General features: G+C 37.5%; 1 protein-coding gene across 2 annotated transcripts in view; it reads left to right on the forward strand.

Annotated features, from left to right (window-relative positions):
* CNST (consortin, connexin sorting protein) overlaps positions 1-22343 on the forward strand; it is a 97802-nt gene that overhangs the window by 25671 nt on the left and 49788 nt on the right. Inside the window, exon 2 of one of the 2 annotated variants that reach the window (XM_006062416.3) lies at positions 5886-6314. In XM_006062416.3, the coding sequence (XP_006062478.3) occupies positions 5936-6314 (379 nt within the window). In that variant the 5' untranslated portion in view covers positions 5886-5935. The other variant, XM_044943081.1, reaches the window with a different exon arrangement.

Here is a 22343-nt window from a genome sequence, read left to right on the forward strand (position 1 = left end):
AAATTATTTTATTGATATTATAGGGATAACATTTTAAGTGAAGTTTATGTCTGAGTTTATGTTATGATGCATATGGTCTGCATCATTTTCAGAAAAGCTGTGGAGATAATTGCAAACTTATCTGCTACTCAGTTTGTGGTCTTCAGGTTGAGATTCTGTTATTTCCTAGAAAGTGCCTTATTGCTGTGACTGGTGCTCATTAGTGGGGTATGAAATCTGCCTGGTGGACCTTGAGTAGCATTTAAAGAAAATAAGAAATAGTATTGAACAGAATAGAGAATGTATCACAGTGCTTCATGTGTGTGTAGTCTAACCTTCGCTTCAGTTTTTTAATTTTTTAGTGTGTATTTTGTATGTACATGATCTCAATGAAAAAATGAATTGTTAATTTGGGGCTGCAAAATTTTTGAGAATTGTTTTTTCTGGGGCATGCTTTTGATTGCTCATATACTAAATATTTCCTACAGGTACATATGTCTAAACAAAACATTAATCACAGAAAACTGTAGGTTTAGTAATGAGGTATAAGTACTATTAGAACACATCAAGTGAGTAAGATGGCAAACATAAAGTGATATGTAGTTACCTTCATAGACACAACGTAGGCTTGGCGTGAATTTTTCCTCAATTCTGAGTTGTTATGAGTAGGCAGATTTGAATTTATGGTTAATAGAATATGTTATTGATTTGGTAATTTGTCTTCTTCTAAATTTTGGTTTGACTGTAAGTCATCAAATTTAAACTTGGGATTGCATCTTAATTTTTAAGAAGAATCTTGGCTTCTTGCAAAGGTAAAAGTGTAGTGTTTAGGCCTCATTTACATGAATTACAGAAAAATGGCACTCAAAATCTTCTTAAAGCATTTTAATAAAAAAATTGAATAATGTTACATATTTAACCATTCCTATAAATTAATGTTTTAATTTTAGTGACACAATATTTAGTCTAGCCAGATAATCCATTAAGATGTATCAAAAAATAAAGTCAAATTTAAATTTTTTAAAAAAAAGGAAGTCAGGGGCTTCCCTGGTGATTCAGATAGTAAAAAAAATGAAGTCAAATCATATCTGGGAGTGAGATTGTTGTTTTTGTTGTTGTTGTTGTTGTTGTTTTTTTTTACAAAATGTAGATTTGTTTGTTAGTCTATTTTATTTAAAACTGCTCCTCAGAATTTTTTTTTTCAAGTTTTATGTAAGCCTCATGAATAGATTGCTTAAAATTCTTCAGCATGGAGTCAACATATCAAATAACTTTTATGCAGTGTACATATTTGGTATGCTTTTTTGCCACAAGAGGCTGAAAACTTGGGCAGCACTTACTATCATGCTTTAAAAAGGCAAAAACCGGCAAAAACTATGCCCGAGTCAGTGCTGTGCAGTCACTGTACTGTGCCACTGTTTCTTTTGTGAGAATTGGTGCAGTCATAGAGACTCTTACATAATAGACATACAATTTAGATACAACAAATAACTTAGATTGCCATTTCAACTGTACTTCTAACTTCCAATGTTGTTAGTCGCTAAGTTGTGTCCAACTCTTTAGCGGCCCCATGGACTGTGTCTCCTCTGTCTGTGGGATTTCCCAGGCAAGAATATTGGAGTGGGTTACCATTTTCTTCTCCAGGGGATCTTCCCAACCTGGGGATTGAACCCGCGTCTCCTTCATTGGCAAGCGGTTCTTTACCACTAAGCCACTAGGAAAGCCAGTATAATATTAGGGCATATTTAAAGTACTGTGTGTTAACTGAGGCTTCTTGCCATGCTTTTCTCTTGGCTAAATGCTTTTATGTAGTGCATACAGGTGTACCTGAATATCAAGCTTTTGAAATGCTGTCAGTGCAGCATGGAGGGAAAGGGAAGAGGAGGAAGAGGAGACAAAAATAACACTTTAATTTATAACTGTTTCTAAAAGCAGTAGGACTGTACTAATTTGACATCCCATTAAGAATATTATCCTACTGCTTAAAGTGTTCCAAATGAAATTTGTTAGAAATGAAGATAGACGCCAAATATTATGTAATAGGTTCCTTTACCTCTCAGAGTATGGGCAGAGGAGTATATAGGAATCCGTGTGCCTTTCTGCTTTTCAGAGGGAAACTGTAGAAAATAAGTCCTGTACTCCTTCATATATACATATGTACATACATACACTGCAGAAAACCGTATTTGGGAGAAACTCTGTGCATGAATGCTGTAGAGGTAGGTATACACTATATCTTACAGAATGTAGAAGTCAGGGAAGACAAATGGAGTGACTTCTGCGCCAAGCCACAAAGAATCAGTCAGTGTCTAATAATAATTACAGAACATTCATACTTAAAAGTATTAGCATTAGAAAATAGTTGACAAAGTAGGCTTTTGAGAATTCAACTAATTACATCATCACAAAATAATAGGAGGCAAAATGTCTTTAGGCCCAAAGAAATAAGACATACTTTACTGGTAATAGATATTTAACATAAATAGTATATTAGTATATATATCTTTTTTTTTTTTAAGTTCTCAGCAGAAGAAGGTGGGCTAGAGAAGAAATTATATATTGTGTGAATCCAGCAGTTCCCAGGGAAAGAGAGAACTTCCAGAAACTTGAGCTTCTTGGTTGTTAGAAGTGTATCCTCTATTGTAGGGTGTGATTCTTCTCTGAGGTATACCACAGCTGGAGTGAAATATTAACTTGCTTTTGCCCCATTGTCCATAGAGCATAATTAACGAGTGCAGCCTCAGGATCACAACCATTCCATGTTCTATTTCTAAACTTATTAGCTGACCTTTGACGAGATTATGAGACTTGGTTTCTTCATTAGTATGAAGTGAAGTGAAGTCGCTCAGTCGTGTCCGACTCTTTGCAACCCCATGGACTGTAGCCTATCAGGCTCTTCCGTCCATGGGATTTTCCAGGCAAGAGTGCTGGAGTGGATTGCCATTTCCGTCTCCAGAGCATCTTCCCAACCCAGGAGTCGAACCCGGGTCTCCCGCATTGCAGGCAGATGCTTTACCGTCTGAGCCACCAGGGAAGCCTATAATAGGACTAAAAATTAGCTATGTGCTAGAGAAATTGTGAGAATTCAATAGAGTGTTGGTCTGAACAGTGTAACTGGCACATGATGCTCGATAAAGTTGCAAAATGTGATTTGTAATTTTATACTCAACAAGGAGCCTTAATCACTAATTTCTAGATATCTTTATCATCTGAAATGGTTTATAGAAGAGACAGTTAAAAGTTCCAGGAGCTTGCTGAGATATCCCTATCATAAATTAATACTGCAGCATTCTCAAATGATGCTGCTTAGTGTTAGTCTGTTATTAGGAACCTAATAATTTTCAGGAGGTTTAGAAAAGCACTGTTTCTGAACCTTAAGCCACTCGAATAAACCTGTTACTATGCCCATCTGTGAGATTTTGGGGGCAGTATTTATGGCTGACTTTCTTGAACATTTACTGTGGGCCAGGTACTCTGCTTACATGCTTTACCTGCCATGTCATCTAAGCCTCACAAATGACTCTTCGAGGTAGGTATTACAGTTCTTCACTTTTACAAAGAGAAAATTAAAGCTTGGAGATGCTAGGTAATTTGCCTAAGGTCACATACATAGTTTGTTAAATGGCAGAGCCAGAAATTGAGCCTTGGTCTACCTGTGTTCTCAGACATTATGCTGAACTGCACAGGATTCAAATCAGGAAGACCTGGTTTCAGATTCAATTCCACTTATTTCTAGGAATAAATATGATTTTAATCAAGATATTTTTGTCTTTCTGAGCCCCAGAGTCTTCATCTCAAACACAGTGTGAATACCTCCATGTAGGCTTGTTTGGAGGATTAGAAATAAGATACATGAAGTGCCTGGCACAGCTTCTAACACATGACAGAGACTCAGCAAGAGGTGACTGGTATTATTTGGGGCTCTCTAGATCGCTTTCTGCCTTCCGCCTTGGCAAGAAATCTCTGTGTCTCTTTCAGATAAAAATAAAACCTTTATGCTTTCAACTGCAGATACATGACAGAAAATAACTTGATTGTTTACAGTAGAAAACAGCTGAGGCTGTTGACAGTTTTAAGAACTGACATTTCTCTTACAGAGCCACATAAATTTTTCACTATTTTTACTTTTATTGTGGTAAAAATATATGACCAAAAATAAGCCGTTTTAACCATTTTCAAGCATGCGGCTCAGTGGCACTGTTGTGTAACTGTCCCCACGATCTCTTTCCAGATCTTGTCCGTCATTCTAAGCAAAGTCTCTGTAACCATTAAGCTGTAACTTCCTCCCTTGCCTTCAGACCCTGTAATCTAGTTTCTATCTCTATGCATTTGCCTATTACGAGTATTACATATAAGTGAAATCATATAGTATTTATCCTTTTGTGTCAGGCTTACTATTTTTAAGGTTCATCCATGATGTGGCATGTATCAGAACTTTATTCCTTTTTATGGTTGAATAACAATTTATTGTATAAATATATTGCATTTTGCTTATCTCTTCATCCATCTTGGGACACTATATTAGCCACATGCACTTCTAAGCTCTTGTTAGAATTTGGATTTTCTCATGATAGAGATCTGAAAATACTTTATTAACCACTTTTCAATTAAAAATTATACTCTAGTTTGAATTCATTTTAGGTCTAAACTAAGTTATTCTTAGTCAAGTTAAATCATTTTACCTTATGTATCTGTTAATGAAGAAATATAGTATATATTAAGGAAAATGATACCAGCCAGATTTAGATATTTTTTATATTTGATAAGCAGTACATTTATTCTGAATCAGATAAAATATTCCAGTTGTGAGATAATTGAAAGCATGTGATACAGTCAATGTAAAGCTCATGTTTTGTTTTATACTTTGTTTTTCTGTTTTTTAAAAAAAATTAAATATGATATTTATTTACTGTGTATATTTACTGTTTCTAAAGAGCAAATAGCATTTCTGTTTATTAATTTGAAGAATTTACAAAACTCTTACCACAGTGTTTTTCTCAAAATTGCTGAATTATATTTGATTCAAACCCAAAGCAAAACTTGGCAAGCATAAAATACCTAAATCTGGCTGGCATCATTTTTCTTAAAATATGATATACTTTTGGATGAGAAGAAGGGAAAAAAACATGACTGATACAGGGCTTAAAGTCTGTTTTGTATGTCTTTAAAATGTTACAAGGATTCTTGGAGTAGATTTACATTTTTTCCAAGTCTAAACTAAGTAGCCTAGAGTTAATCATGGTTCTCTCTTTTTTTAAACTGAATAAAAGAAATTTGCTGACAATTCTTAAGTACTTTTCAGCGCTTATTTTTAGAAAGTAAAGTATGTAATGAGAATATATGCTACCTGAATTTTCCCTCATATACTTTTTAAAAATTTTATTTTAAAACTGTTCTTAAATGTTTTCATTTGTAAATATTGCTGCTGCTTGGCCATATAAGGACTTACACAAGGACTTAAACTTAACTTTCACTTGTTTATTAAGTGTCCAGGGATAAGATGAATGATTGGTTTTAGCAGACAACCTTATTTAACCAATAATTTCTTTCATCAAGGAGGTGGTTCCAGCATGTTGCACCATTAGAATATCTTGAGAACTTCAAAAAATACATCAATATTTAGGCTTAGTCCTCAGAAATTTTGATTTCATAGGTCTACAATAGAAATTTGACAAGCTCCACAGGTAATAAACATGCACCCAGGATTTAGAGCCATTGTATTCAAGCATTGTATTCAGGTGAGGTGGGGTAGGGTTGTGAGAAAAATAGATATAGTAGGAGTGAGCCTTTGTCATTTCTGTCTCTTCCATATTTACAGTAAAACAATCCAGGAGAAGAGGAAAATCAAAGATCACTGAAAATCCAGAGTTCAAAAATGAACTAGATTTTTCTTTTTGTCATTGTAGACATTGAAGGACTTTAATGAAACTTAAACGGTTCAACAAAAGATGCTCTAATGGATGACAGCGAAACTCCTGCATATAATCTGCAGATAGAACCACAAGATGGATGTCATCCTGGTGACGGCGTGGAAAGTAAAGTAACATGCTTGCCTTCTGCATCAGATGAAAATGAAAATCAGCTTGATGGGGACGGGCTTGAGCTTCTGACCAGCAGTGGCAGTGCGATGGGCAAACCTGAAGTGTTGGAGCAGGACAGTCTGAACAATAATGAAAGCTGCACACCAGGCTGTGAGGTGGCTGCAAGCGAGAACTCGGAAAACATTTCTTGTGAAAGCCCCAAAGACGGGCAGGCCTTCTTGAGAAAGGACCACAAGATACCTGGAAGCAGAAGTTCAAGAAGCAAAAGAGGCACTGTAAAGAAGATACCACAAGGTATTTTATTTTAATTATTATTTTTAACTAAGAATAAACAGTCTTCGCATCCCATACTGTGTGTATTGTCCTGCTTCTTGCTTTTCTTCTCTTACTATGTTCCAGAGCTAGTTCTGTGATCGCATGTACAAACCACAGCTGTGTGGTATGCCATGTATGTGACATGTGTCTCTATAGTGTTCATTGTATAGGTGTACCATGAAGTATTTAACCACTTTTTGGCTATTCCCAGTATTCTATAATAAATGTGTTGAAGGTGGCATTTTTTGTACATGTCTTCTCACTAGATGCTTTTAATGTATGTATGTATATATATATAGCCTTTTCCTATATCTATTAGACCATTTTCTACCAATATCAGCATTAAAAATTTCCTTCCATTGTCACTTTGGCTTTGATTTCTAACCAGTGAGTTTATGGGCTAGTCCAGTCTTACACAGCTTTTTTGGATCTTTACATCTTACTTCATTAATGTATGTTAATATACATCATATAACAATATTGAGTAAGACATCTAGCTTTATATTACTTTGGTTACAGAGTATTTTTCATCTGGCATATAATTTAGCAGTTAAAATTTGGAGCTATGGACTTTTTTTTGCCTGAATCATAAGGCACCCTTGTGAAAAGGCAGCCTCTGGTTATTTTTTGATCAGAACCACGTGGGTCTAGAGAGTTCTGGACACCTTAGTCTGGGACACCTTAGTGTAGCACTACTTTACCTACACCTACGGCCTGTGTGAGGCTCTGGAGAACAAAATGGACTGTCTCATCTGCTCTCTTCTACTTCTTTGGCTGGTTGAGAAATATGGTCAGTCTATCCATATCCTGTTTTTTATTTGTATTTGTTTATTTGGAGTAAAATATGAAACTTTTCAGTTTCTACAAATTCTTGTTTATTTAGTAGGGCAATTTGACAACTTTTTACTGTAACTCATCATTTGGCTTTCCAGTTAATGGATCCTTTTTTCTTTGCTTTTTCTTAGTAAACGTAAAGCAAAAAAAATTTTGATGAGAGATTTGAAAGCATTTTCTTAAAAGACCTAAGTGTAAACCGATGACATATACAGCGCTATTTGTATGTAAATTGATTCACTCTGTAAACATAAGTCAAAAGTTATTTGTTCCTTTCTGATGTGACTTTGTGATGCTTTTAAGAACTGAGACCTAGTTGCATATGTGTAACAACCAGTGATAGCTTTAAGATTGATGGCTCCTTTTATTTCTTCCATGATCTTATTCCAGTTACCTTAGGGGTGATTATATAATTTCAGGTTATTTAGTACTTATTATCCAGTGAGCAGATATGTATAGAATTAGTATTCCTAATGCATTTGAAATATATGATTTATAAAACTTAGGGACACTTTTTATACAGATCATTTTTAAAATTATTTTATATACCTTTAATAAAATGAGTTTAAGAGTGTAAGAAAACTGAATTATGAGTTGTAAAACCTAAGTTCAAATCTAATTACTCCTGGTTCTTGGTCACTTGGTGAGTCTTAACCATTCTGTATTTTAGTTTCCACATCTGTGTAATGATGATGTTCATCTCCATATATCTATAAAATTCCTTTTTGAGCTGTGAATTTCTCAGATTTCTGAATCGAGATGGTACAGTCTAAACTCAATTAAAATTTGGTAATTCCTCTCTAGTGTATCTGTTGAGTTTTTCATGTGTAAGCAATACATTGGTACATATTTGTTTTTAAACATCATCTTTAACTGGAGTACTGCAAAAGCCCTCTGCAAACATTTCTTCCATCTTATGTTTTGCCAATCCATTCTGCATGTTAGGATTAAAAAGGCGAAGAGTTTATAGTTAGAGTTCTAGACATGAGCCTATTTACTCTCTTCACTATTTAATTCCAAGATTCTACATAAATAAAGTCTCACAGTTTTGCAGATAAGTACTTTTCTAATAATAGAATAGCTTCTCAAATGTGATTTGAAAGACATATAGAACATGATGTTCAATCCCAAACCAGAAGTAAGTTTTTTATAGCTGGGTGCACTCTCAAACAGTTGTTTTTTGGAAACAGACATTAAGGTGAATTTATTTACTATCATGCTTACAGGTGGTGCTAGTGGTAAAGAACCCGCCTGCCAGTGCAGGAGACCTGAGAGACGTGGGTTCAGTGCCTGGGTCGGGAGGATCCCCTGGAGGAGGGCATAGCAGCCCACTCCAGTATTCTCGCCTTTAGAATCCCATGGACAGAGGAACCTAGCAGGCTACAGCCCACAGGGACTCAACAGACATGAAGGAAGTGATTTAGCACACATGCACACATTATGCTTAATTTGTACTAATTTTTCATGTATCCAGTAGCTAGTACTAGGGGGGAAAAAATTGGAGTAATAGTATTAGGAGACATCATTATTTACTGGTTTTCTGGAGGCCACATTTCTGTAAACATGCTAAAACCTGGAACTTGTCCCCAGGAAAATCCAGTTGTCATTATATTACGAGAATTTTTTTTCCTTAAGAGAATGGAATCCCCTTGATATATTCAACCAAACAGGGTTTCAAACTGCATTCCATCAAATTTTCCGTGTGGCTAAATCTGGTGAAGCTTTAGGTAAATATCCTAAAAACAAGTAAAAATCAATATATTTTGTATTGAATTATAGTTAAAACCAATAAATTTTTAACAGCTTGATTGAGATATAATTCACATACCATATAATTCACTCATATAATAAAGTATACAATTCAGTGATTTTTAGTATATTCAGAAAGCCATTCAGTCATTACCATGGTCCGTTTTAGACAGTTTAGTTTATTTTCATTATCACAAAAAGAAACCCCGTACCTATTAACAGTCATTCCATTTACTCTGCCCTGAAACAGCCTATAGGAGCTCTCATGGGCATTCATTTGTTAAATTCCCTTGGAGTTTCATGAAGTTCATTTCTTGAAGTACTTTTTCAGATCTGTTATATATAAAATCTAAGTGTTGAGTTTAGGTTACTCAGAGTTGTGTGCCCTAAGTGAGCCTTTAATATGAAAGGAGAAAGTAAATAATGGTTTCTGAGTTTAAGACAGTCTGGCTGGATGCCGAGATGCTTAAATAATAAGGTAAGCTTATAGAACCAGACTGTGGCTTCATTGTGGCTCATTAAATTTTCTGAAGTTCTGCTTCTTTAGGAGCTCAGCAAAGCAAGCAAGCTGAAAGAAGTGCTGTTCTTTCCTCTCCAGATAAGTGTCCTTTGTAGCATCTGAGAAGAAAATAAGGATATTCTTTTGAATATGTTTATGTCAGAGTCTGCTATGATGGCACATTCCTACTGAAACACTTAAAACATAGGTGATTTAGGTAGTGAAAGGAGTGGTCTTTCAGCCTTGTTTGAGTCCCATCCCCCAAAAGTCATGAAGTATTAATAGTAATTTTCATGGCTCCAGTCGTTCAGTTGTGGCTGAATCTTTGCCACCCTAAGAACTGTAGCCCACCAAGGCTCCTCTGTCATAAAATAAAGTTGTGGCTATTGTTATGTCTTTCCTTCCTTATAGTGACATTAAAAAAAAATCTTCATTGCTGTGATTTCATGTTATGATTCTTAGAACCATTGCATAACTAAAATTCCTCAAATCGCCTGTGTATGCTGATGCCTATCTTGGCCATGAATTTGGGAGATGAACCAGAAATAAATTTCAATATATGAGTATGCAGTTTCTATGCTAAATTTGCTGTGCTTTGTTCCTTCCAAAATTTCCTCTTTCAAAAAGGTTCAAGTTAGTGCTATGAAAATAGAAGAGTGCTCAACATTTAAATATCTTCAGATGTTGGCTAAACACATTTAAGCAGTTAAAAGGAAATATTCCTTCCTTTTCCTTAACACTACATACTAGTATTATGAGAGACAAGGTTGAAAAATGAGTCAGCTCCTTTCTGACCTGACCTGGGGTCAGAGGGTTATCTTATGTAATTATAGCGTAATTACTGGCTGCTCGGGGCAACGCATTCTCCTCCTATGCACTCAGGTGGCAGCCTCTGCCTTTAGAGGAGCAGCACAGCACTGTGGTTAAGCTCTCAGGCCACAGTCAAGCTGCCCTGTGACCTAAGGTAAGCGACCTGAATCCTCTCAACCTGCTGCTACTGCTGCTAAGTCGCTTCAGTCGTGTCCGACTCTGTTCCACCCCATAGACAGCAGCCCACCAGGCTCCCCCGTCCCTGGGATTCTCCAGGCAAGAACACTGGAGTGGGTTGTCATTTCCTTCTCCAGTGCATGAAAGTGGAAAGTGAAAGTGAAGTCGCTCAGTCGTGTCTGACTCTTAGCGACCCCATGGACTGCAGCCTACCAGGCTTCTCTGTCCATGGGATTTTCCAGGCAAAAGTACTGGAGTGGGGTGCCATCGCCTTCTCCGCCTCTCAACCTGGGTCCTTATAAATTAATAGCTAAGGATTAAATTAAAGATATAATCGAATGACCCCAAGCACTTAGGAGACACTACGAGTAGTAGCACAGTTTTCAAGATTGAATTGTTGTCTGATAGGATAATTATCTTTGTCAGCTAAAAAGAATCACAGCCTAAAGGTTGAGAATCATACTTTCTTTGACAGACAAAACTGAGAACTTAAGCCCAGCATGCAGCCTCTCATACAGCTCTACAGAACTGCTCCAAATGGGTAAGGGAGGAGCCAAGATAGAGTTTTCGCAACAAAGGCCAGGTAGTGGGAATATTACAAGATCACTGTTATTTAAAGAAAAAAAGACATCTCAAGGAATTGAGTGCTTTTCTACAAATGGGAAAGTCAATGACTTGCTGAAATCATCTCTTTGACGTGCACCTCGGCTCCCTGGGACCATCCTCCTGTGCTTTCTTGTCCTGACTCTCGGGGTAGCTCACTGGGGTGGCTGCAGTGGCTGGCTACTAGATAGTGGGCATCCAGTTTCTATCCTGAGTTCCCTCAGGGTTCACCCTCTGGGCAGCTGTAATGTGATGGCTTGATGGCTGCAACATCCTGTGTTTACTGATATGACAGGTGGAATTTTTTTTTCTCTGACAGCCTGTGGGACCTCTCATGGGCATGCATTTATTAAATTCCCTTGGAGTTTCATGAAGTTCATTTCTTGAAGTACTTTTTCACATCTGTTGTATATAAAATCTAGTCTAGTAATTATTAATAGAAGTGAAGCCAAAATTCTGGAACTTAAGAATACAGTGATTGAAATGAAAATTTCACTTAAGAGGATTCAACAGCAAATTTCAGCAAGCAGAAAAAAGAATCGTGAACTATGTCCAGAGGCATGGATTTAAATGCTCTGAAGAATACTACTGTATAATATTTTTGTATGATAGAAACTTTGAGGTGTACATACTGTTGATTAAGAAACATCACCTCAATCTTTGGGATGTAATATTATTTTTGTCTTAGAGATGGGGGGAGGGGGAAGCGCATAACTATTGCAGGCTCATAAAGATACGTTGGTTGAGGAGTTTAAATTCTATAGAGCTCCAGGAAGACAGTTTGGTAGTCCCTTGAAAAGTTAAATTAAATCCACCAATTCTACTTCTAGATATGTACCCAGAGTAATTGAAAGTAATGCCTCAGATACCTGTACACCAGTGTTCAGGGCAGCATTATTCAAAGTAACCAAAAGGTGTTAACACCCCAGATGTCCATTGATAAAATACATAAAGAAAAAAAATATATATATATATGTGGAAACATTGTTCAGCCTTAAAAGGAGTAATAATCTGATACATGCTGCAACATGGATGAATCTTGAAGACATTGTGCTGAGTGACACAAGCCAGAGGCAAAAAGACAAACATTGTGTTGCTCTGCTTACATGAGGCACTTAGTCTAGGCAAATTCATGGAGACAGAAAGTAGAGTAGAGCCGTTGACTTGGAGAAAAAGTACAGCCTAGAAGAGAGATTGTTTAATTTGACAGACTTTCTGAGGATTTAAACCCAGGAGTCAACCTTTTTCCAGAGAGACTGTTCCCAAGAGGTAAGGTAAGAACTGGGAAACGAGCAATTTTTGCAACAAAAACCAGATGAAAAATTACCATTAAAGGAAACTAGAGAACGTTAAATAAAGAAAACACTCAATGAATTTATTGATTTTCTATGTATAGGAAGATGTGAAAGTCTGGGCTCACTGAAATCATTCCTTTGATCAGATCAGATCAAATCAGTCGCTCAGTCGTGTCCGACTCTTTGCCACGCCATGAATCGCAGCACGCCAGGCCTCCCTGTCCATCACCAACTCCCGGAGTTCACTGAGACTACTTATCTAGGGCCTGTATCTTGCTTTTTTCAATCCCAAATCCCCTCAGGATGCACCATTGGGGAGAGGCTGCGGTAGCTAATAACAGTGGCTGGCAGCTTGATTGTGTCCATCCTGATTTCTCTCAGGGCTTAGCAGCCGGGCAGCTGCAGGGGCTAATGACGTGATGGCCGCAACATTCTTTGTTTACTGATATGGCAGGCAACAGTTTTCATCCACAGAGGATTCCAGATGTAAAGCAGGAGGGGAATGAGGAGTTAGTGTTTAATGGGTACAGAGTTTTTGTTTGAGTGATGAAAAGTTCTGCAAATGGTAAGTGGTGATGGTTGTACAACATTGTGAATGTAATGTCACTGTATCGTACAGTTCAAAAGGGTTAAAATGTTAAGTTTTATGTTACATATAAAAAAATCACCAAATAACAATTCATAGAGTTCCAAATTCACTGTCATGGACATATTTAATTTAATTTGATTGCAGCTCTCTGAGTTTTAAAAACAAAAGTTCTTGAACATTTTCTGAGCAGTTGGTGTATGAATGCCACCATGATTCCTGCTTTGTATGAAATATCTCATTTAATCTTCTTATTAAGTACCACGATTAGCCTCAATCTCTAGAGGAGAAATCTGAAAGCACAGAGAGAAGTAACTTGCCCAGGATTGTACTGCTGACAGGTGACACTCTCAGGATTTGATCCCAGCCAGTCTGACTTCAAACTGAGCCTGATTGTTAAACTGTGGTATTTGACATTTTCTAATTTTGAAGTATGTTTAAAGAAAAGCTCTGTTTCATGTCCAACTTAACGTGCTTTGCCACAGGACCATTTCACACACACTTTCTCTCTGAGTATGTTGCAGCCATGCTTCTTCAGAACAATTCCTGCCTACCAGCCTTAGCCAGATGAAACACGATCAGAGAAAAGGGTGTTGGTTCACCCTGAAGGAAGTGGTAGAGTTTGGTTTGTTTCATTAATTGTCTCTGAATCTCAGATTCTTTATTTGATCTAGCCTCAGTGTAGTGGAGAAGGACTGTCAACAATTGGGTCAAGGAAAGTTTTGGCTTTTTTGCTTTTTATTAATCTAGGATAAAAATACCTATGTGCTAAGTCGCTTCAGTCTTATCTGACTCTTTGTGACCCTGTGGACCATAGAAAACCTACCAGGCTCCTCTGTCCATGGGATTCTCCAGGCAAGAATACTACAATGGGTTGCCATGCCCTCCTCCAGGGGATTTTCCCAACCCAGGGATTGAACCCATTTATCCTACCATCTCCTGCGTTGGCAGGTTCCTGGAGTTCTTTACCACCAGCACCACCTGGGAATCCCCAATGACATCTTTTAGTCTTCTGGACAGTTTCTTCCCATTTAGCCAGAGCAAGCTGATTAAAAAAGCCTGAGGACTCCCTTTAACACAAACTGGAAGTTCAAAGTTCAAGCCTCATCAAGTATTCTCTTAAATACATCAAGCCAATCACCATTCCCTGTCCTCTCAAACCATTTTTTGAACACCTTGGAAATCTTCATCCTGCCTCTTGTTGTAATTTAGACATTCAGTCATGTTCAACTCTTTGCTACCTCATGGACTGTAGCCCACCAGGCTCCTCTGTCCGTGGAATTTTCCAGGCAAGAATACTGGAGTGGGTTGCCATTTCTTTCTCCAGGGGAAAGTTTTTTTTTTTTTTTAAGCAGTGAATGTAGTTTTGTTTCCTAATATCTTTCTTCGAAAACTCAATGTTCTTAGTTGAAAGTAGATAGATCATGGAATTGTGAATAAATAGCAGTGTTAATTTCAGTTCAGTTCAGTCACTCAGTCGTGTCCAACTCTCTGCAACCCCATGGACTACAGCACGCCAGGCCTCCCTGTCCATTACCTACTCCCAGAGTTTACTCAAACTCATGTCCATTGAGTCAGTGATGCCATCCAACCATCTCATCCTTTGTCGTCCCCTTCTCCTCCTGCCTTCAATCTTTCCCAGCATCAGGGTCTTTTCAGAGGAGTCAATTCTTTGCATCAGGTGGCCAAAGTATTGGAGTTTCAGCTTCAGCATTAGTCCTTCCAAGTGTTTGCTATGACCAGTGCATTCTCTTGGCAAAACTCTGTTAACCTTTGCCCTGCTTCATTCTGTACTCCAAGGCCAAATTTGCCCGTTACTCCAAGTATCTCTTGACTTCCTACTTTTGCATTCCAGTCCCCTATAATGAAAAGGACATCTTTTTTTGGGTGTTAGTTCTAGAAGGTCTTGTAGGTCTTCATAGAACCATTCAGCTTCAGCATTATTGGTCGGGGCATAGGCTTGGATTACTGTGATATTGAATGGTTTGCCTTGGAAACAGATCATTCTGTCATTTTTGAGATTGCATCCAAGTGCTGCATTTCAGACCCTTTTGATGACTATGATGGCTACTCCATTTCTTCTAAGGGATTCTTGCACATAGTAGTAGATATCATGGTCATCTGAGTTAAATTCACCCATTCCAGTCCATCTTAGTTTGCTGATTCCTAAAATGTCTGTGTTCACTCTTGCTATCTCCTGTTTGACCACTTCCAATTTGCCTTCATGGACCTAACATTCCAGATTCCTATGCAATATTGCTCTTTACAACATCGGACTTTACTTCCATCCCCAGTCACATCCACAACTGGGTGTTGTTTTTGCTTTGTCTCTGTCTCTTCATTCTTTTCGGAGTTCGTTCTCCACTCATCTCCAGTAGCATATTGGGCACCTACCAACCCGAGGTGTTCATCTCTCAATGTCCTATATTTTTGCCTTTTCATACTGTTCATGGGGTTCTCAAGGCAGGAATACTGAAGTGGTCTGCCATTCCCTTCTCCAGTGGACCATGTTTTATCAGAACTCTTCCACCATGACCTGTCCATCTTGGGTGGCCCTACATGGCGTCGCTCATAGTTTCATTGAGTTAGACAAGGTTGTGGTCCATGTGATCAGATTGGTTAGTTTTCTGTGATTGTGGTTTTCTGTCTGCCTTCTGATGGAGAAGGATAAGAGGCTTATGGAAGCTTCCTGTTGGGAGAGACTGACTGAGGGGGAAACTGGGTCTTGTTCTGATGGGCAGGCTTCCCTGATACCTCAGTTGGTAAAGATTCTGCCTTCAATGTAGGAGACCCCGTTTCAATTCCTGGGTCAGAAGATCCACTGGAGAAGGGATAGGCTACCCACTCCAATATTCTTGGATTTCCCTTGTGGCTCAGCTAGTAAAGAAGCCGCCTGCAATGAGGGAGACCTGGGTTCGATCCCTGGGTTGGGAAGATCCGCTGGAGAAGGGAAAGGCTACCCACTCCAGTATTCTGGCCTGGAGAATTCCATGGACTGTATAGTCCATGAGATCACAAAGAGTCAGACATGACTGTTTCTTTACCTCTCATCTAAATGAAGTTTCTTAGGAGAGTCCATATAGGGTATATTCCAGTTTAACAGATAGAAAAATAAAGGATTAAAGAGATTGACTTTGCCTAGAGTTGCAGAACTAGAAAGCAGTTGATTTTTGAATTCACAGGCAGGCACTTGACCAAGCCAAGGCTCTCATTTAATCTCTGATTAATTTCAGTTGCTTCATCTATAATGTTGTGAGGATTTAGTGGCATAGTGAATATGGGCTTGTAGTCTACTCTGTGGTATATAACGTTTAACCAACATTTTCCCCAAGAAGTGTTTTAAGTACGTGCTGTTTGTCAGGCACTATGCTTACTGTTGATGTCACAGTGATGAAACATACCTTTACTCTTTAAAAGCTGACTGACCAGGCAGAAGGACCAGCATGAACAAAAACCAGATCACACCAACCTGCATATAAGAAAGCATCCTTATACTCTGAAGTAGTAGACAGTATTTGAAATGATTGAACTTTTATTGTTTTAATTTGAAGTATAGTTTTATAATTTTGTGTTAATTTCTGCTGTGCAGCAAAATGATTCAGTTATATAAATAGACATTGTTTTTTTTTTTTAATATTCTTTTCCATTATGGTTTATCATAGGATACTGAAATATAGTTCCCCATCCTATGCAGTAGGACTTTGCTGTTTATCATTCATATATATATATATATATATATATATATAGTAGCTTACATTTGCTAACCCCAGCCTCCCACTCCATCCCTCTCCCAACTCTCTCCCCATTAACCCCCACAGATCAGTTCTCTGTGCCTATGAGTCTATTTCTGTTTCCTGGATAGGTTCATTTGTGTCATACTTTTGATTCCACATATGAGTGATATTATATGATATTTATCTTTCTGACTTACCTAGTATGATATTCTCTAGTTGTATCCATGTTGCTGCAAACGGCATTATTTCATTTTTTTATGGCTGAGGAATATTCCACTGAATGTATGTCCTACATCTTCCTTATTCCTTCATCTGCCAGTGGACATTTAGGTTGCTTCCATTTCTTGGCTATTGTGGATAGTTGTGCTATGAACGTAAGGGTGAAATACATTAAGCCTTTCAATAACCCTTCTTCCATCCCCAAACATCCCCATCAGCTTAGTTTACATCATTACTTTCACTCTTTTATCCTGAGTATAGTCATTGCTTCTGTCTTTACCTAGAGCTGGATGTCTCATTGTAGCATCTTTTCAACCCCATTTTGCCTGTGATAGTTTTTCATTATCTTGATTAATTACTACCTCAAGTACTAGCTATGAGATTTTTAACCTTTAAGTTATCTAGTTACATCATTCTCCCTGTCACGCAGAGAAACAGTTAATAGCTCTTCAATGTATTAACAAATGGTAGATCAATGCTAGACTGTTAAAGGAGAATACTGCCAGCAATTTGGTGTTAGAGTGCATTCCCAGTGAGTTAGGGGCAAGGGTACCAACACTGTCATCCCCACGTATGTCTCTTGACCACCACGAGAGATTCTGAGTTGAATAAAACTATGTGTCAAAACTGACACAGAATTCAGTTATGAATTTTATCGTATGATAAATTGAGTAAAATCTGTCAGGTAAGACTACTCCTCTAATCTCTGGCCCAAGGCAGTTACAAGTAATTTTTTTTTTAAAGAGTAAAACCTCAATAGGTACATGTAAACTGTGATGTCTATTTTAGAGCTTGACGAAGTTGACAGATATTAAGTGAAATGAAGGCCTATGATTTGACTGTCACCACCTACATATACTTATAAAAAGAACACCAAATTGGTTAATGGCAAGTTTTAACCGTAGCCCACAGATGAAGACAAATCGAATTTTTTGTTCCTGTCTGTATGTATAGGTTCATACCTGACACAAGAAAGCTTCATTTATGTTGAATGACAGTTTGTAGTGAAGGTGAAATTATATGTACCAGTATATGTTCTGATTTGGCTTTTCTCATTAATGATAAATATATCTTTACCATTAAAATATGTCTTTACCATTAAAACAAAACTTTTAATTAGAATGAATTTTCCTATTAATTGATGACATATTCTTAATTTTTTCAAGCAAAACTTTGTAAGACCAATGTGACATGAAAAATAATTAATTTGAAATTCACATGGAAAAATACTGGAACTTCCATGTTATGACATAAATGCTTTGTTATGACTACTTTAAAATGTTTTAGTACATTATGAACGTATCAATTCACAACATGCTAGTCATTCTGAGTACTCATGGTTACGCAAATATTTATTTTCCTTATTGTCTTTACTAAAAATAAGTTCAAGCATGTTCAAACTTACAGTATTGGTGAGTAATAAATAAGCAATTTGATATTTCAACATAGTTTTTTATAATTCCTGTTATTCAATGTGACAATAGAAATATGAGCTTTATTAGTTTTATTTACACTTCCCTCTAATGTTTTCTTCAAATTAAAAAAACAGTGCTGTCTCAGAAGTGCTTTACAAGTCCTGTGACCTTTTTAATTCAAGTGACAGTAAAGCCTCAGGATATTATTTTAAGATGCTCTTTGGGAGGATACCTGCCTTTTACATTCACTGTCTCATTTAATTCTCACAATAATTTTATAAGATGGTAGAACACCCAGTTTAGAGATCGCTTGGGAGGCTAGGGAGTGAAGGATTGACTGATGTGCCATAGGAATAGCTAATAAGTACTGGAAACAGGAAGGGCTGCCCTTATGTCCCCTGTCCTTCTTCTTCCAACTTTTTGGGAATAGTTTTCTCAATGCGAGTTTTTTATCCTAGCAATGTGAAATTAATCAGGATGTATTTTAAGTAGTTTAAAAATTGATGTAGCTAGAATTTGGCCAACTATTGTTTCCTGTTGAATTTTATGTGTAAAGTATATCCTTGTCATTTAATTACATGTATGATAACAATTTATGTTTCTTTGGTGGTGGGGGTTTAGTCACTAATTGTGTCCAACTCTTGCGACCGCATGGACTGCAGCCTGCCAGCCTCCTCTGTCCATGGGATTTCCCAGGCAAGAATCCTGGAGTGGGTTTCCACTCCCTTCTCCGGCTTCTTCTCCACCCAGGGGTCAAGCTTGTACCTCCTGCATTGCAGGCGGTGCTTCACCGTTGGCCACCGCGCGTTGTGTTAGTCACTCAGTCGTGTCCGACCCTTTGTGACCCCATGGTCTGTCCACAGAATTCTCTACACAAGAACACTGGAGTGGGTTGCCATTCCCTTCTCCAGGAGATCTTCCCAACCCAGGGATCGAACAGGGTCTCCTGCATTGCAAGCAGATGTTATTTTTTTTTTTACCATCTGAGCTACCAGGGAAGCCCCAAAATTATTTCCCTAAAAGCTTAACAACACTGAAAACAGAAACCTGCTCTTTAGTGTGGAATGTTGCATAATTCTTCTTTGCAAGGCCATTCAGTTATTTTCTTGCAAACTCTGATATGCTTCTGTTTATGCAATCCACAGTTTATGCAAGATAGTCACAGGGGTTAAAAAATACAGCATGTGGGGTGTGGAGCAGCTAGAAGATACTTTTATTACACAGGTACCCTTACCTTCAGTTTTCTTAAATGATTGAACAGCCTTGTTCACGGCAGCATTTTACATTTCATTTATTTAAATTGTACATATTTGGGGTGTACAACATGATGATTTGATACACATAATGCAGTCAAACCAGTTAACATGTCTCATCTCATAGTTATCATTTATTACTGTGTGATGAGTACAACTAAAAGCTACTCTCTTGGTGTATTTTCAGTGTTCAACGCAGTATTATTATGTAGAATCATCATGCCTGTATATCAGACTTCTAGATTTATTCATCCTACATAACTGCAGCTCTGTACATTTTTTTTAATTTATTATTATTTTTTTTTTTTTTACTTTACAATACTGTATTGGTTTTGCCATACATCACCATGCATCTGCCACAGGTGTACACGTGTTCCCCATCCTGAATCCCCTTCCCACCTCCCTCCCCATACCATCCCTCAGGGTCATCCCTGTGCACCAGCCCCAAGCTTCCTGTATCCGGCATCGAACATGGACTGGCGATTCGTTTCTTATATGATATTATACATGTTTTAATTCCATTCTCCCAAATCATCCCACCCTCTCCCTCTCCCACAAAGTCCAAAAGACTGTTCTATACATCTGTGTCTCTTTTGCTGTCTCGCATACAGGGTTATTGTTACCATCTTTCTAAATTCCATATATGTGCGTTAGTACACTGTATTGGTGTTTTTCTTTCTGGCTTACTTCATTCTGTATAATCGGCTCCAGTTTCATCCACCTCATTAGAACTGATTCAAATGTATTCTTTTTAATGGCTGAGTAATACTCCATTGTGTGTATGTACCCCAGCTTTCTTATCCATTCATCTGCTGATGGACATCTAGGTTGCTTCCATGTCCTGGCTATTATAAACAGTGCTGCGATGAACATTGGGGTACACGTATCTCTTCCAATTCTGGTTTCCTCAGTGTGTATGCCCAGCAGTGGGATTGTTGGGTCATATGGCAGTTCTATTTCCAGTTTTTGAAGGAATCTCCACACTGTTCTCCATAGTGGCTGTAATAGTTTGCATTCCCACCAACAGTGTAAGAGGGTTCCCTTTTCTCCACATCCTCTCCAGCATTTATTGCTTGTAGACTTTTGGATCGCAGCCATTCTGACTGGCGTGAAATGGTACCTCATAGTGGTTTTGATTTGCATTTCTCTGATAATGAGTGATGTTGAGCATCTTTTCATGTGTTTGTCAGCCATCTGTATGTCTTCTTTGGAGAAATGTCTATTTAGTTCTTGGCCCATTTTTTGATTGGGTCGTTTATTTTTCAGGAATTGAGCTGCAGGAGTTAAGCTTGTATATTTTTGAGATTAGTTGTTCGTCAGTTGCTTCATTTGCTATTATTTTTTCCCATTCTGAAGGCTGTCTTTTCACCTTGCTTAGAGTTTCTTTTGTTGTGCAGAAGCTTTTAATTTTAATTAGATCCCATTTGTTTAGTTTTGCTTTTATTCCCAATATTCTGGGAGGTGGGTCATAGAGGATCCTGCTGTGATGTATGTCGGAGAGTGTTTTGCCTATGTTCTCCTCTAAGAGTTTTATAGTTTCTGGTCTTATGTTTAGATCTTTAATCCATTTTGAGTTTATTTTTGTGTATGGTGTTAGAAAGTGTTCTAGTTTCATTCTTTTACAAGTGGTTGACCAGTTTTCCCAGTACCACCTGTTAAAAAGATTGTCTTTTCTCTATTGTATATTCTTGCCTCCTTTGTCAAAGATAAGGTGTCCATAGGTGTGTGGATTTATCTCTGGCCTTTCTATTTTGTTCTATTGATCTATATTTCTGTCTTTGTGCCAGTACCATACTGTCTTGATGACTGTGGCTTTGTAGTAGAGCCTGAAGTCAGGCAGGGTGATTCCTCCAGTTCCATTCTTCTTTCTCAAGATTGCTTTGGCTATTTGAGGTTTTTGTATTTCCATACAAATTGTGAAATTGTTTGTTCTAGCTCTGTGAAAAATACCATTGGTAGCTTGATAGGGATTGCATTGAATCTATAGATTGCTTTGGGTAGTATACTCATTTTCACCATATTGATTCTTCCAATCCATGAACACAGTATATTTCTCCATCTATTAGTGTCCTCTTTGATTTCTTTCATCAGTGTTTTATAGTTTTCTATATATAGGTCTTTTGTTTCTTTAGGTAGATACATTCCTAAGTATTTTATTCTTTTCATTGCAATGGTGAATGGAATTGTTTCCTTAATTTCTCTTTCTGTTTTCTCATTATTAGTGTATAGGAATGCAAGGGATTTCTGTGTGTTGATTTTATATCCTGCAACTTTACTATAGTCATTGATTAGCTCTAGTAATTTTCTGGTGGAGTCTTTAGGGTTTTCTATGTAGAGGATCATGTCATCTGCAAACAGTGAGAGTTTTACTTCTTCTTTTCCAATTTGGATTCCTTTTATTTCTTTTCCTGCTCTGATTGCTATGGCCAAAACTTCCAAAACTGTATTGAATAGTAGTGGTGAGAGTGGGCACCCTTGTCTTGTTCCTGACTTTAGGAGAAATGCTTTCAATTTTTCACCATTGAGGATAATGTTTGCTGTGGGTTTGTCATATATAGCTTTTATTATGTTGAGGTATGTTCCTTCTATTCCTGCTTTCTGGAGAGTTTTTATCATAAATGGATGTTGAATTTTGTCAAAGGCTTTCTCTGCATCTATTGAGATAATCATATGGTTTTTATTTTTCAATTTGTTTATGTGGTGTATTACATTGATTGATTTGCAGATATTGAAGAATCCTTGCATCCCTGGGATAAAGCCCACTTGGTCATGATGTATGATCTTTTTAATGTGTTGTTGGATTCTGATTGCTAGAATTTTGTTAAGGATTTTTG

Source organism: Bubalus bubalis, chromosome 5 (assembly GCF_019923935.1).
Source record: "Bubalus bubalis isolate 160015118507 breed Murrah chromosome 5, NDDB_SH_1, whole genome shotgun sequence".
Lineage (NCBI taxonomy): Eukaryota > Metazoa > Chordata > Mammalia > Artiodactyla > Bovidae > Bubalus > Bubalus bubalis.